At 35.6% G+C, this 13,720-nt stretch overlaps 1 protein-coding gene across 2 annotated transcripts in view; it reads right to left on the reverse strand.

The window, feature by feature from the left end:
• The window catches only part of Utp20 (UTP20 small subunit processome component), a 95,038-nt gene that overhangs the window by 66,122 nt on the left and 15,196 nt on the right, over window positions 1-13,720 (reverse strand). For both annotated transcript variants that reach the window (XM_005322365.5, XM_078052932.1), the window contains exons 13-18: window positions 12,084-12,239; window positions 11,859-11,947; window positions 10,094-10,199; window positions 6,983-7,133; window positions 6,248-6,310; window positions 5,341-5,499 (exon numbers count right to left, since the gene is read on the reverse strand). In XM_005322365.5, the coding sequence (XP_005322422.1) occupies window positions 5,341-5,499; window positions 6,248-6,310; window positions 6,983-7,133; window positions 10,094-10,199; window positions 11,859-11,947; window positions 12,084-12,239 (724 nt within the window). The remainder of the gene's footprint in view (window positions 1-5,340; window positions 5,500-6,247; window positions 6,311-6,982; window positions 7,134-10,093; window positions 10,200-11,858; window positions 11,948-12,083; window positions 12,240-13,720) is intronic.

Consider the following 13,720-nt stretch of genomic DNA (forward strand, 5'->3'; position numbering starts at 1 on the left):
ACTTTGACACTGGTATTCCTATTGCTGTTTTCTCACCTACCTACCTCACTTGGGTTCTATTTGAGACATGTGCAAAAAGGAACTGACACTACCTATCTTGAGGATTAAATGAGATTATAGATATAACGGCATGTTATGAATTATAAAATACAATTCTGGCTATTATGTGTTCTCTGAACACATTACCTAAATTAAAATGAATCCATTGCTTTTACATTTTTTAGTGGAATTATCTGAGTTGTCATTAACTGAGGCCGTGTATCTTATTAAAAGCACGGACTATGGATCCAAAACACTTGGGTTTGAATACCAGTTTTCCAAGCTCTGAGCTGTGTGATCATGGGCAAATTACTAAATCTCCTTTTTATGTTTTCCTTTCTATAAAGTGAACATAGTAAATGCCTAACTCCAAAGTTTGCTCTAAAAAAAAATGTATTAATATACGATAAGTCTACAGAGTGGTGCTGGGAACATATAAAAAGAGTACAGAGTACCTGTCTTGGCAAACAGGTAGAGTCTGCAAACAGAATTCACATTTATTTTTGTAAATAGCTCTGGACTAAGTAGGCAGCAGCACTCAGAATGTTTTTCAATGGTAAAGGCAGGCAGTTCCTTCATAAAAAAGCATGATTGTTACAGTTTACATCTGGAATGTCCCCCCAAAGTCTCATGTGTTAAGGGCTTGGTTCTCAATGTAATAATGTTCAGGAGGGATTCTAAGGAAATAATGGGTTCATGAGGGCTCTGATCTCGGCAGTGAATTAATCCATTTGATGGATTAATAATGTGACTGAACTACTAGGAAGTGGTGGAAATAGAAGGTAGGTAGACATGTCTGGAGGAAGTAGGTAACTGAGGGTTTGCCTCTGGAGAACTGACTATTTCTCATCCCCTGCCCCATTTCCAAGCTGTCAAGAACTCAGCAACTTTCTTCTGCTACACCTTTCCTCCATGATGTTTCTGACTTGGAGTCAGTCAATCATGAACTGAAACCTCTGTAACCATGAGCCAAAATAAATCTCTCCTCCTCCAAGTTGTTTTTCTCAGGTATTTGACACAATTTTTCAGCACCGAAAAGCTAATGTAATGGCCTAAAAATGGAAATTAATTCTCAGATAATGACTATTTCTTTCTCTTAATTTCTAATAATAAGGAAGAAAACAATAGCCATCATGTTTCTTGTGATTTCCTTTTACCAGGTTCCATTTCCACATTCTTAGCCCTAATACTACAACAAGCAGAAGGCTGGTCATTGAACCAGGAAGTTAAAATGAAATACGTTTCAACAGATTTCCTATTATGAATGTTCACCATAACTTAGCCAAGGAATATCAGCAATTTTTCAACTCAAGTAGCCTTTGAACATTTCTCCTAAGTATTCCAGAAACTCACTCATCATCTATATGTTTTATTAATAGCACATAAAATCAACAAAAGGAAAAAGATAACAGTAACAAAAGCCAAATGTCTGCTCTACTCTCCCTTTAATAAAAATACCATCAAGTTTCAATAGTGATCTATAAAGTTGGCATCAGATGCACTGGTCAGGGTCTATGTCTCCCCTGTTCTTTGTTGTACAACCAGCATCTTGTACAGCATAAGATACTATAAACAATACACAATAACTGAATGAATGATGGCATTTCTTCCCCAAAATGGCAAATCTTTGAAGAGTGAAAAGACTGAAAACAAGGGCCTACATAGTGAACACTGTCTCTGGTTTATAAGGTCTATACAAAAGTCCAGGCTTTCAGATATGACCTAGGCCGGTCTCAATTTTCATGATGTCTCCCCTGCACCTCACACTGCAACCATATAGAATTGCCTGTATCCCTCATATGAGTTGGGCTACTTGATAACACTTCTGCCTCTCTCTCCTCTCTCTGGCTTTAACAGCCTTCCCATCTGCATTCCTGAACACCTAATCAATCATTCAGCACTCAGCTCCCTCGGTGCAGCCTCATCAGACTGCACTACTATACGCAGTGCTTTCTGTGTCTGACAGGCTCTACTAGGTTATACATCTCTTATAGGCTGGGTTATGTTCTCAATTATCTTTGTATCTCTAGAACCTAACCTGATGTCCAAAACATCGTAAATGCTTACTAACTGGCTAGATTCAGAACAGAATACTGACAAGCAAATTCAGTAACATAAGTATTTTCTGAATAGAAATAAATCATAGGTTTCTGGGGCAGGAAAAGTGAGAGACCACCATATTAAATATGGCTTCTTTATAGATAGGAAAACTAAGACACAGGGTCAGCCCAGGAGAAGGGGCAAGTGAGGGCAATCATGCCCTCTGCATGATTCCCAGTTCTCTCTACACATGCCTCTCTATATATAATGACTTCCCATCAGCCTCCCAAGCTGCTGAGCTTTCAGGTGGGTGCCACCATGCCCAATCCTATGAATACTTTTAAAGTACAATTTTGGCCACTCAATAAGGACATTTCAAATGTTGAAATGACTGTGAATAATTTACATATAATTATTTTATTTATATTTTATATATGCATATATGGGTATAAATTTCTTTCTGGTGATACTAAGGATTGAACCCAAGGCTTTATGCTCTATCACTGAGCTACACCCCGAGTCCTTTTTATTTTGAGACAGGGTCTCACTAAGTTACCCAGGCTGGCCTCAAAGTTGTGATCCTCCCGCCTCAGCTTCCCACCATGTTGCTGGGCTTTCAGATGGGTGCTACCATGCCCAAATACTTTTAAAGCATCATCCACAATTTACCCAAGGCTTTGAGAGAAATAATATTACACAAAGACATCTAATCATCATTTTATGTGCAGGGCACACTGGCCAAAGTAATTCTATCTACTATGATAAATTGATAATCAATATATAATTGTACTTTTATCTCTAGAAATGACAGAAAATAATATCCAATTTCAAGCACTGGATTTGGAATTGGACAATATAGATCTTAGTTCCAATTCTAAAATACTCACTAGTACATAATCTTGAACAAATCATTTTAACATACTTCAGCCTTGAGCTTCTTATGCAATGGGTATACTATCTGGGAAAACATAAAACACCATGTGACTGTAAAGTACTCTTATAGAGGAGCAAGACAATCTAGGGTTTTGTAAAAATATTTTTAAGTTTGACATACAGTTTTAAGCAGCAAAACTGAAAGGCACTGTAAGTATTCTGTGTTGCTTTAGACAAAAGAAGTCAGTAACTCAGTAAATAATAGTCATATTTTCAGTTTGTGCATAATTGAGATTTATTATTAGAAGTTCCCTAAAAACAGAAAATATTAAAATATTAACTATTGCCTGCAATGGAAACTTGAAATGTATACATAAAGAAAACAGATCCCATGTTGAGACTTGATTTTCAAAGTAATTTTGGTAAGAAAACTTTACATGCTTATAGGTTTTTGGATTATTCCGAAAAATAAAGTGTATTTTCCCAAAGCAAGGCAGCAGGATGGCATGATGAAAAGAACAAGGGAATACATTCTGCTTCCAGCTCCCTAAATCCAGTAAAATAATGCCTAGTTAATAAAATGTGTGCTTCTCAAAAAGTAGACTTATAAGAAGTAAAATAGCATTTGATCTTTCTCAGACTAATAAGGACAAAAATCAAGATCAATATTAAGAACAATTTTATTATTGAAAGTATATTTTTTTTCCTTATGTATTTTACAGGCAGGGTGAAAAAGCAATTTAAAAAAAAATTGTATCTATTTTATGGCCATTCTCTGAACCTAAAAACCCAGCTACCACCTTGGTGGACACTAAAACCATCCTGATGTAAAAAGGACCTGGATATAGAAGGATCCTGTTCTCTCAGTCTCCTTCCAGTAGTTTAATGGACATTTGCCTTTCCAGGGAAATGTCTGGGATCAAAAATCCAACCCAATTGTTATTATAAAAACATATTGAATTTGTAACTTAAAGAAAATCTAATAAAAAAAATTACAAAGTATGTCTCTAGTAAACTAATATAGAACAATAAAAATAATTTATCATTCACTTATTCTACAAACAAATTTCCCTTGAAAACCTGCTCAGTGGGACAAAGCACTATGCTTAGATGATTAACACCTAAATTGCTCAAAGAAAATATCTAATCTAATGAATGCATAAGGAAAAAATACAAAGAAAAGAATATTATGTATTGTCAAGAAGCACAACAATCACCTTTGTAAACTAAAGATTGTAGAATAACTGAATTAAGATGAGAGAGAGAATGTCAGTAACAACAAATTGAACTACCAAGGTACCCTAATACCTGTGCAAACTCTCAGATATGTCAGTCTGTATAGTTCCCCTAAATAAACTACATTCTCTCAGACTTGCTTCCTTTACATATATTCTTCCTCTCAAATGGAACATCATCCCCTTGTGAGGGTACAGTCAAACATCACCCTTGCCTGAAATCCTTGAACATTGTCTTACACATTCATTATGGAACCTGCCCTACTATAGCACAATGTGATGTCTTTGAAACATCAGTACATGTTTGATAAAATATTAATTTTAATAATCTCAAAGTTACCATACAAGTGCTTAATAGGTGCTAGCTACTGTTCTAACATTTTATATTTATCTCATGTAATTCCCAGAAAAAAGCAGTGAACTAAAAGTATTTTCCCAATTTCACAAATAAGGAAACTGAGTCACCGTGTAGTTCTAGGTTCAGTAAGTGGCAGAGCTAGGCCTTGATTTCAACAATCTTGACCACTCTACCTAAACTATTGTGTGATGATGCCAGGGACTACAAGAATCAATTCTGACTCCTCACATAACACAATTCGGCCTCCTACCTCCAGACCAATCATTTCTTTATACTCTACCCTTCAAAGCTTCTTTTTAAAGATGGAATCTAATTTTAAAAACATTATATGAATAAAACCAGTTTAAAAATGAACTTTTGACAAGAAATTATTCACAAATTAACCCAATCTTTAAGGTCTGAGGTTAATAAACTGCTAAAAGTGATGTATTTTATGCTAAAATATAGTGCTACACACTGAAACTGGAGAAATATCAGAGACCCTAAACAAAACAAAATTTTAAATTGGTCACTTCCCTATTCTACCAGGAAAAGCAATCATAAAACTAAACAAAGACTGGTCATAAGTGTTTCAAACCTTCATGTAGTCAAAAAAGTGGGTACTAAATTATTCCTACTATTTAACAGGCTGGTAGAGCTAGTTAACTCACAGCATCTACGAGAATTGTGAATTTACCTGTTTAAAAAATTTTTCAGGGGGTGTGGGGTGGGGTGGTAACTATTTGATATGCTTCCCCAAATATGATTTGAAGTGTAAATTAAGAAGGAAGAAACAGAAAAGGATGGTATTTTTACCTCCTGTAACAGCCCATCAGGTATTGCAGTCTGCACCACATCATGCCTCAGTTTTCTCAAGTGAAGAAGCTTCTCTCTATAATCACTCACTGTTGCAGGAACAAGTTCTGCCTGGCGTAATATAGCAAAGGCAGACTGCCGCTGACACAGCCCGTCACCCTGAACAGCCAAACACAACCCAAGCAGATCAACATTGGGGTTTATCCAAAAAGTAAAAGAATATTACATATAACTAAAGGTCTGAAAAATAAAAATAAAAAAAAATAAACTAAAATATATTAATGTCTTAGGTAACTATTTTTGTTTGGTTTGATTTGGTAAAATGTTCATTTTTCCTCACACTATTTACTTTTTGGCAGGTAATTTAGGTTTACTGTTTAGCACAGGAATGTAAAGTGAACAAAAAAGTAATTCTCACAGTGACTCAAATTGATTAGCAATATCTATTGAAATAAAATGTATATATACTTTTACTATACAATTCCAATAGTTTGCATTATAGAAATATAATATATATAACCCTACACAGAGGTTGTGAAAGGAAGTTCACTACAGTGTTTACCCACCAAATAGGAAACTGAAAAACTAAGATATTTTAAACTGTGGAATACTATTCAAAACTTCAAAAAATAAGGTAACACAATAGGTTCTAACATGGAAAACTTTCATCATAAAATCTGCTTTAATTATGTATGTATACTGAAAATGTTTAAAAGAATATTCATTAATTATCTAGATTTTTGTTTGTGGTCTTATTGTTAGGTGGGAGTAAAAATTCAAAAAGATATCAATTTCCATGAGATATTTACAAAGTGTGTTAGTTTTCTGCAAAGATAACATTCTGAAAATTTAAAAAATGTGTAAAATTGTGTTTTTAAAAAACCTTCCACTCAAGCAGCTATAATACCTCCATCAATTCCGGAAGCCGAATGTCAAAATGGTTTAGGATCCTTATTGTCAAAAGCCGAATCTAGGGAAAGTAAAAGGCATATTTCACTTACAAATTTATATGGAGGAAGAAACTCATTTACAGCCAGTAAGATCTAAGTTTTATAAAATAAAAAAAGATACCATTTGACCAGAGTCATAGACACCTATTCTATCCCTTATTTCATATCCAACACCAACCAATACCTAATTCAAAAAAAGAGCATATATATATATATATATATATATAATGACCAGACCAGATTTAAGACAGCGATGCTGACCAATATTCCATATTGTTTTCCTGAACGATAACACTGTAAGTACTTCTGTAAATAAGTGCAAGGAACTGATTAAGCTTATATAGTTCAACCAAAATCAGTATTATTTTTATTCCTAAGTAACCTACTCATATATTTCCACACACCCAAATGACCACCAGAATCATCAAGGGGGCTTTAAAACACCATGTACATATTTCATTTCCACCCTAACCCTACTAAATCAGAATCTTTTGGGGTGGGGACCTGGCATTCATATTTTTATTAATCTTCCTAACTAACTCCACTGCAGTTTGCAAGCTAATCTTTAGGAATCCTTGCTTTAAAGAGAAATCATTCCACAGCAGCACTTTCTGATTAAGGAGCTCTCATGACTTCTGGCTATACACATAAAAACAAATGGAGAATGCAAACATCCCACAAAACAGTATTACCTTAGATATACCAGTAGAAATGTTTCCTTGTAACTTGGGAAATAATTCCATCAAAACTTCCTCAGAAAGTGGCCCTTTGCAGCCACATAAAGACAATCTCTGATAATAGAGATCAGCCAACAGCAATACAGATGGCTCCGAAGGAAATGTTCTGCAATGAGATATTTATAAGACCCAAATTGCACATACACCTTGGAGTATTTAGACAGTAAAATAAAATTATCACTATTGAGGGAAATATAAAAGGTAGCATGGACAAGTTTTACTGGACATGTAACATCATGATTTTATAGATGAAGAATCTGAGGCCTAGAGACCCTGAGTGCTCTGTTCAGGGCACATAGCTGATTGGAGGCAGAGGCAGGATTACAATGCTATTTTCACTCCATATGCACAGCTGAAAAATGACAGTCACATAAAAAGAAGATATGTAATATTTATTAAGTGTCTGCTGGGTACTAGGCATGGAGCTAGTAAGAGGAGCAGCAGAGGAGTTCTGGTGTAGGGCAGCCCATGTCTTGACCCAGTCCCAAGGTGCATCAGTGGCATAACCTTGAGCAAGCTTAATCTCTATGTACCACCTTCACCCAACAATTATTTACTAAATATTACTATATGCCAGTGACTTTTCTAGATATTGCAGATACAGCAGTTAAAAAAAAAGACAACATTTCTGTCTTTCTGGAACTGCATTCCAGCAGGGAAAGATAGCCAATAAGTAAACTAACAATTAGTATGACAGTGATGAGTGCTGTGGAGAAAAGTAACCAGAGAGGGAGGTTAGACAGAGACCAGATTATGGAAAGCAGGGATGGAAGGAAATGAAAAAGGGAGCTAAGACGTATCTGGAAGAAGAACATCTTAAGAAGGGAAAGTAAAGCCACCACAGCCTGAGATGTGCTCGTCTGTGGGAACAGTAAGGAGAACAGTCTGGCTGAAACTGAGTTAACAAAGAACAGTGGCTGAAGATTTAGGAGTGGGAGTCATATGGAGCCCCAAGGAACCTGATAAAGATGTTGGATACCACTAGAGCAGGGTTTCTCAATAAATATTGGTACTATTGATATTTGAGGCTGGAATCTTTGCAGGGAGGTGACCTCTACATGGTATGGTGCTTAGTAGCACCCCTAGCCTCTCTCCACTACATGCCAGAAACAAGAGTCCATTTCTCTCTCCAGTAGTCAATTTCTCTCAGTTAAGAAGCACTGTAGTAGAAGGTTGTAAGCGATGGAGTGACATGACCTATCATCTTACATTTAAAAGAATAATCATTCTGGCTTCTGGTATAGACTAGAGAGCAGTAACACAAGGGAAAAAGTAAGGAAACTCATTAGGCAACTACGACAATGATCCATGCAGGAGATAACAAATGAGACCAGGGTGTTAATTTGAAACTAGTTCCTATGGAGAACGCAAGTACCTACACCTTACAGAGTTGTAAGGATTTAATAATGTATAAAGTGTACACACAACAGCAATTTGCATATAATAAGAGGACAATAAATGCATTTTTTAAACTATTATTGCATACATTATCCAAAGTTGTTTGCACAAGGTAAGTACTATTATCCTTTCCTTTTTTAACTGTCCTCTGTTGAGATATAATGAAGCTAAGGTCAACTAACTTACCCATGGCCTCGGAGTTACAAACTTCAAATCCAGTCTGAAGTGACAGTGAAACCTAGACACTCAGTGTAATAGCACAACACTGAGAAAGGCCCAGTACATACAATGAAAGATCATACCCTGACCTCAAAAATGGATCCACTTCTGATGGGCTTCTAAGGCTAACTGCCACCTGGCCTTTCCCAGAGGACATAATTACCCCATTCTGGTATGCTATGCATGTGTTTTATTTCAAACACTCTAGCCGTCTTCCATTGCTTATACCAAGGACTAAAGGATGAGAAATTTTAACCACAACAGTCAAGAAAAGGGGAATATGTAATATGGTAAATATGGTGAATTCAAATAAATATTCCCTCTCTAAAGAAAGTTCATTTAAACCAATATAATTAACCATGGAAAAACATCAACTTCACCCAGATTTACAAAAGTAAAGAGATTCTGGACTATTGCCATAAGTCTCCTAATTATCTTCTCAACTGGGTAAGCTAAGTGATCCCGTTTAAATCAATCCCCTGCCCAAAATCCTCTCCTTTCACTCACAGTAAAAGCCAAAGCCCTTCCTCTACCTAAAGGTCATATACTGTCTGCTACTTCCACCTCTGTGTATTCTTATTCTACTACCCACCCGCTCTGCTTGGCCACAAAACACCCCTTGCTGCTCAAGTTTATACACCTATTGCCCCCAGGGAGCATCTTGGACCCCATATCCCTCCTGCTTTCAAGTTTCTTCTCAGGTATCTCCTTCTATGTGAGGCCTTCCTTATTTAGAACTGCTACTCACCCTAACCTTCAGACTCTCCTACCCAAAGACTACTCTGGTTTCTTCATAGTATCTAGCACCTTCTTACATGCTGCTACATATTGTATTTATTTGTTCTGTTTAGTGTCTCTTCTTGCTAGAACATTAGCTCCATGACAGTGAATTCTGTCTACTTCATTCCACTGTGTTTCCTAGTGCCTAGAATACAGCCTGGTTCATGAGAAAAGCAAACAAATACTGAATAAAAGGTGCTACTACCAAAATCAGAGGCTAGCCAAACTAACTTAAACAATAAACAATTGTTTCAGTACACAGCAAAAAGATCACAAGGAAATTTTTCTGAAACACATTATGTTATGGTAGGGCAGAATATGATAGTGGTAGGAATGTGTCAATTGGAATCATTAAAGAGGTTAATAAAGTTCAACACTGTGCAGTGTTACATTTGGGAACAATTGCCATTACACTGCACCTTAATTTACACATATAAACAATACTCCTTCACAAAGATGAATCTGTATTTAAAGACTGTAAAAAAAATTCTTATTTTAATTGGAGAATCTAAGTCAATATTAAATTTCACTATGTGAATACAATTCATGCATGAAATATCTTAGAAGAATTTTTGTTATGTCTGAATTATAAACAATTATTTTATGTTCTCAAAAATAGACTTAAATATTTTATTCATTATTAAGCCAAATAAAGATCTGTTTACTTACAATATTAAATTATTTACACGTTCCACAGGAACCAAATGAAGAAGTTCAGAAGATTCTTCCAAACTTAGCAGAGTACTTATAGCTTGACAAAGAACAAATAAGTTTCCTAAGCACAGAAAGACAGAAAAAACTACTTATTATTTCTATGACACAACTATCAAGTATCTTATTTATCCAACATCTGATACTTATAGAACAAGTAAATTCACTTTAAAGTGAATCTGTACCTTCTAAAAAGTATCTGTCAGGTACCTGAATTAATAGAAAGGAAAAGAGAAGTTTCCAAGCCTTATATTTTATCTTTTTTAAGGTAAATATATATTTAGAAGTAGAGAATAATAACTTATTTGCCATTAATTGAGATGAGGATGAAATATTGGTTGGGCATCTCTAATCCAAAAAATCCAAAATCTGAAACATTTTGAATACTGCTATGATGCCCAACAAGTTCCGGATTTTGGAGCATTTCCATTTTCAGATTATCAGGTCAGGATGCTCAACCAATGAAGCCTATGTAAATATTCCAAAATCAGAAAAAAATCTAAAACACTCTGGTCCTAAGCATTTCAGATAAGGGACACTCAACCTGAGTAATGACTCAACCCTCTGGATCTTAAAAAAGCCAAATTATCTTTGTATAAGACTCATGTTGATATTAGTTTCTAATTTATAAAAAGTCACATACCAGTAGCTATTACCTTGAATATATTCAATTAATATTAATTAAACCCCATTTAATTTCTAGCCGAGGGGTCAGTAAACTGTGGCCCACAAGTCAGATATATTAGACAGTCTGTTTTTATATGGCCTGTAAGCTAAGAATGCTTTTTGCATTTCTGAAGGGTTCTTAAGGAGGAAAAAAAAAGCAACAAAGATAAAACATGTCCATAAAATCTAAAATATTTATTATCTGGTCTTTTTGCCAACCCCTGCTCTACACTCTATAGACTACTCAACAGAGCTTTATGCAATGTTAAAAATTATTGTGCTATTTTGTAGCCACGATCCAATATGGTAACTACTAGACAAATGCGGCTGCTAAGCACTTGAGATGTCTTTTCTTATTTAAGTGAGTAAATGACTACCATGTTTATATATAAGAGAAAATACTGTGCTAGAATAAAACAAAATACTTGCTTTTAATTTGGTGACTCATGTACATCTTGGTACATGAGAAAAGCAAACAAATACTGACTGAATAAAAGGTGCTATTTATATGGAAGATGTACCCATATATAATAGGCAATGAGGTGTGGGGCAGGGCAGTTCAATACAGCTTGGAAAAGGCAGGAAGGCCTTCTCAGAGGTACTATACCTGAGCTCAGCTATGAGAGGTAACTAAGAGTTAAATGAATGACAAAACCTAGAATGGTCCCTAGGCACAGGGAACACATGTTCAAGGGCAAATAGAATATTATGTTGCTCAGGGTGAGAAACAGAAATGCCTGGAGCATGAAGTGTATGCCCGGGGTAGGGCAGGCAAAGGACACACAGAGCAAGACACAGGCTGGGGCTTGAACGGTTTTCTATGCCATGGCATCCTTCTGACACTCGACTTTCCTATGTTCAAGTCACCTTGATTTGGTCAACACATTACAGGGTACAAGTGAAACATGCCCTTCTTATGCTCTTTTTTTCCGTATTTATCACATAAGGAGTTATGTCAGAACACAATGTTAGTATTATCCTCTGCTATTACATGTGTTTACAATTACTTTATGTGTGCCAGAAAGGACAAAGAGAACAAATGGTGATTGTAACTGACCTTTTCCGAAGCTCCCTCTGTCAACAGTCATGAAAAGTGATTCTATGAAGCATGTAACCAGTGGTATCACCTTCTCTTTCTCAAGAGGTCTGTCCAAGAAGTAGAGAGAAAAAGGGAAAAGTTCAAACAGTCATCCAATGGCTTTTTCACAGAATGGTAAAGAACGACTAATATATTTTAGGCACATGCTACATTCCTTTCAAAATTAATAGTTTATTTTCTTACCTAATGTGAGGTAAAACAACAAGGGCTGCCCAAGAATGTGAAAGGTAGGTAGTATTTTTACTTGGGGGTAACTGAATTAGAGATAAGAGATGGTCCAAAACTGGAAACTGCTCCTTTCCTGCCTTGGATCTAGTCTTCTTCTGCCTTAAGTAGGACCTATAGGATGAAAATTCAAGTAAATGTTTAAAACTGGAGACAATGTAATCACTTATTGCCCTCGAAAGTTTGAAATGACACTGGTTCTTTCTCATTGTGGCACTTCAGGGGAGGAGGGAACTAGTGGTGGTGGTTGAATATAAGTAACTAAACAAATGTGAGTTCTTCCATTGATTTTCACTGTGAGGACCTTTCAACTCCATTGGCTCTACTTCTTTCCATTTCAATTTGCTTCATAACTTAAACTAAGTCTCTCTCAGTTTTGGATATTAATTCTTAATTTATGTCTTTAAAAACTGGAGGGATAACTCATTCAAATGAACTAATTTCCTCTATTCCCTTTCATTTTTCATATGAATTTTACAACTTTCCAAATGCAGAAATGTTATAAAGTTACTGTACTAACGTTAATAAATATCACAAAAATGATTATGATTTACAAGTAATCTCCTACTGCTTTACTGTGTATTATTACATAATAACATTTTCTGATATGACATGTGGTTTGGGGTATGTTAGTCTATATTATTCTTGCTAGCCTCTTTTTATTCTTGCCATCATACTATGCCTCAATTCTATCTGAAAGAAATCTGAAGAAAAATTTATTATAAAGGAAAATTATTTGTTTTCCAATTTGTCCTCCATGTCTAGTTTTTTGTTTTGTTTATTTTGTTGTTTTGTTTTCCCTTTGGTGCTGGGGATGGAACTTAGGGCCTCAGGCATACTTGGTAAGTACTCTACCACTGAGTTTTATAATTCCAATCCCTCCATGACCAGTTACATTAGCTTATTATGCAAAAACAGTTAAATGTCAGATTTTTTACTCCTATGACCTTTTTATTATTACAATTAATCAAAAAGTCACAGTCTCATTTAGTTTCATACATATCAGGATACTGAATGATAGGAAATTATAATAAATGATTAATTTTAAAGGTCAGCTACTTAAAGTCACCACATCTTGATGTATAGTTTTTTTGGCAGTAACCATGAATCAACAATCTACAAAAATCTTACAAATTATTAAGATGTTTTTAAAAAAAGAAGGAAAAAAAGAATGATTAGTTGCCATGTCATTCCCCACCTTTTTCATATCTGCCATGAGCTCCTCTGTTGTGTTAAGGTTCTATGTGATCTGACCCTTGCTTACCTCCCTCACCTCCTGTCATCCACTCCCTTCCTTCTCTAGAGCTCTTTACCCACAGAGACTTTCTCTTTCTGAAATAAGCTGAATTTATTCCTTTCCCAAAGTTTTTGTAATAACTCTTCCTTCCGCCTGGAAGTCTTTCATCTGGCTCCCTCCAAGGCTGAATCCTTCTCAGCCCACACATTCTTGCTCCAGAAAGGAATACTGAGTGCCTCCTTCATGCTCCTTTTTATCACTATCTATAATCATCTTGCTTATGGGCTTATCTGCCTCATTCTGTCCCTTCCCATAGAATATTATCTCCCCGCAAAAGAAATCTTTTTCTTACTCATTG

This window comes from Ictidomys tridecemlineatus, chromosome 6 (genome assembly GCF_052094955.1).
Source record: "Ictidomys tridecemlineatus isolate mIctTri1 chromosome 6, mIctTri1.hap1, whole genome shotgun sequence".
Lineage (NCBI taxonomy): Eukaryota > Metazoa > Chordata > Mammalia > Rodentia > Sciuridae > Ictidomys > Ictidomys tridecemlineatus.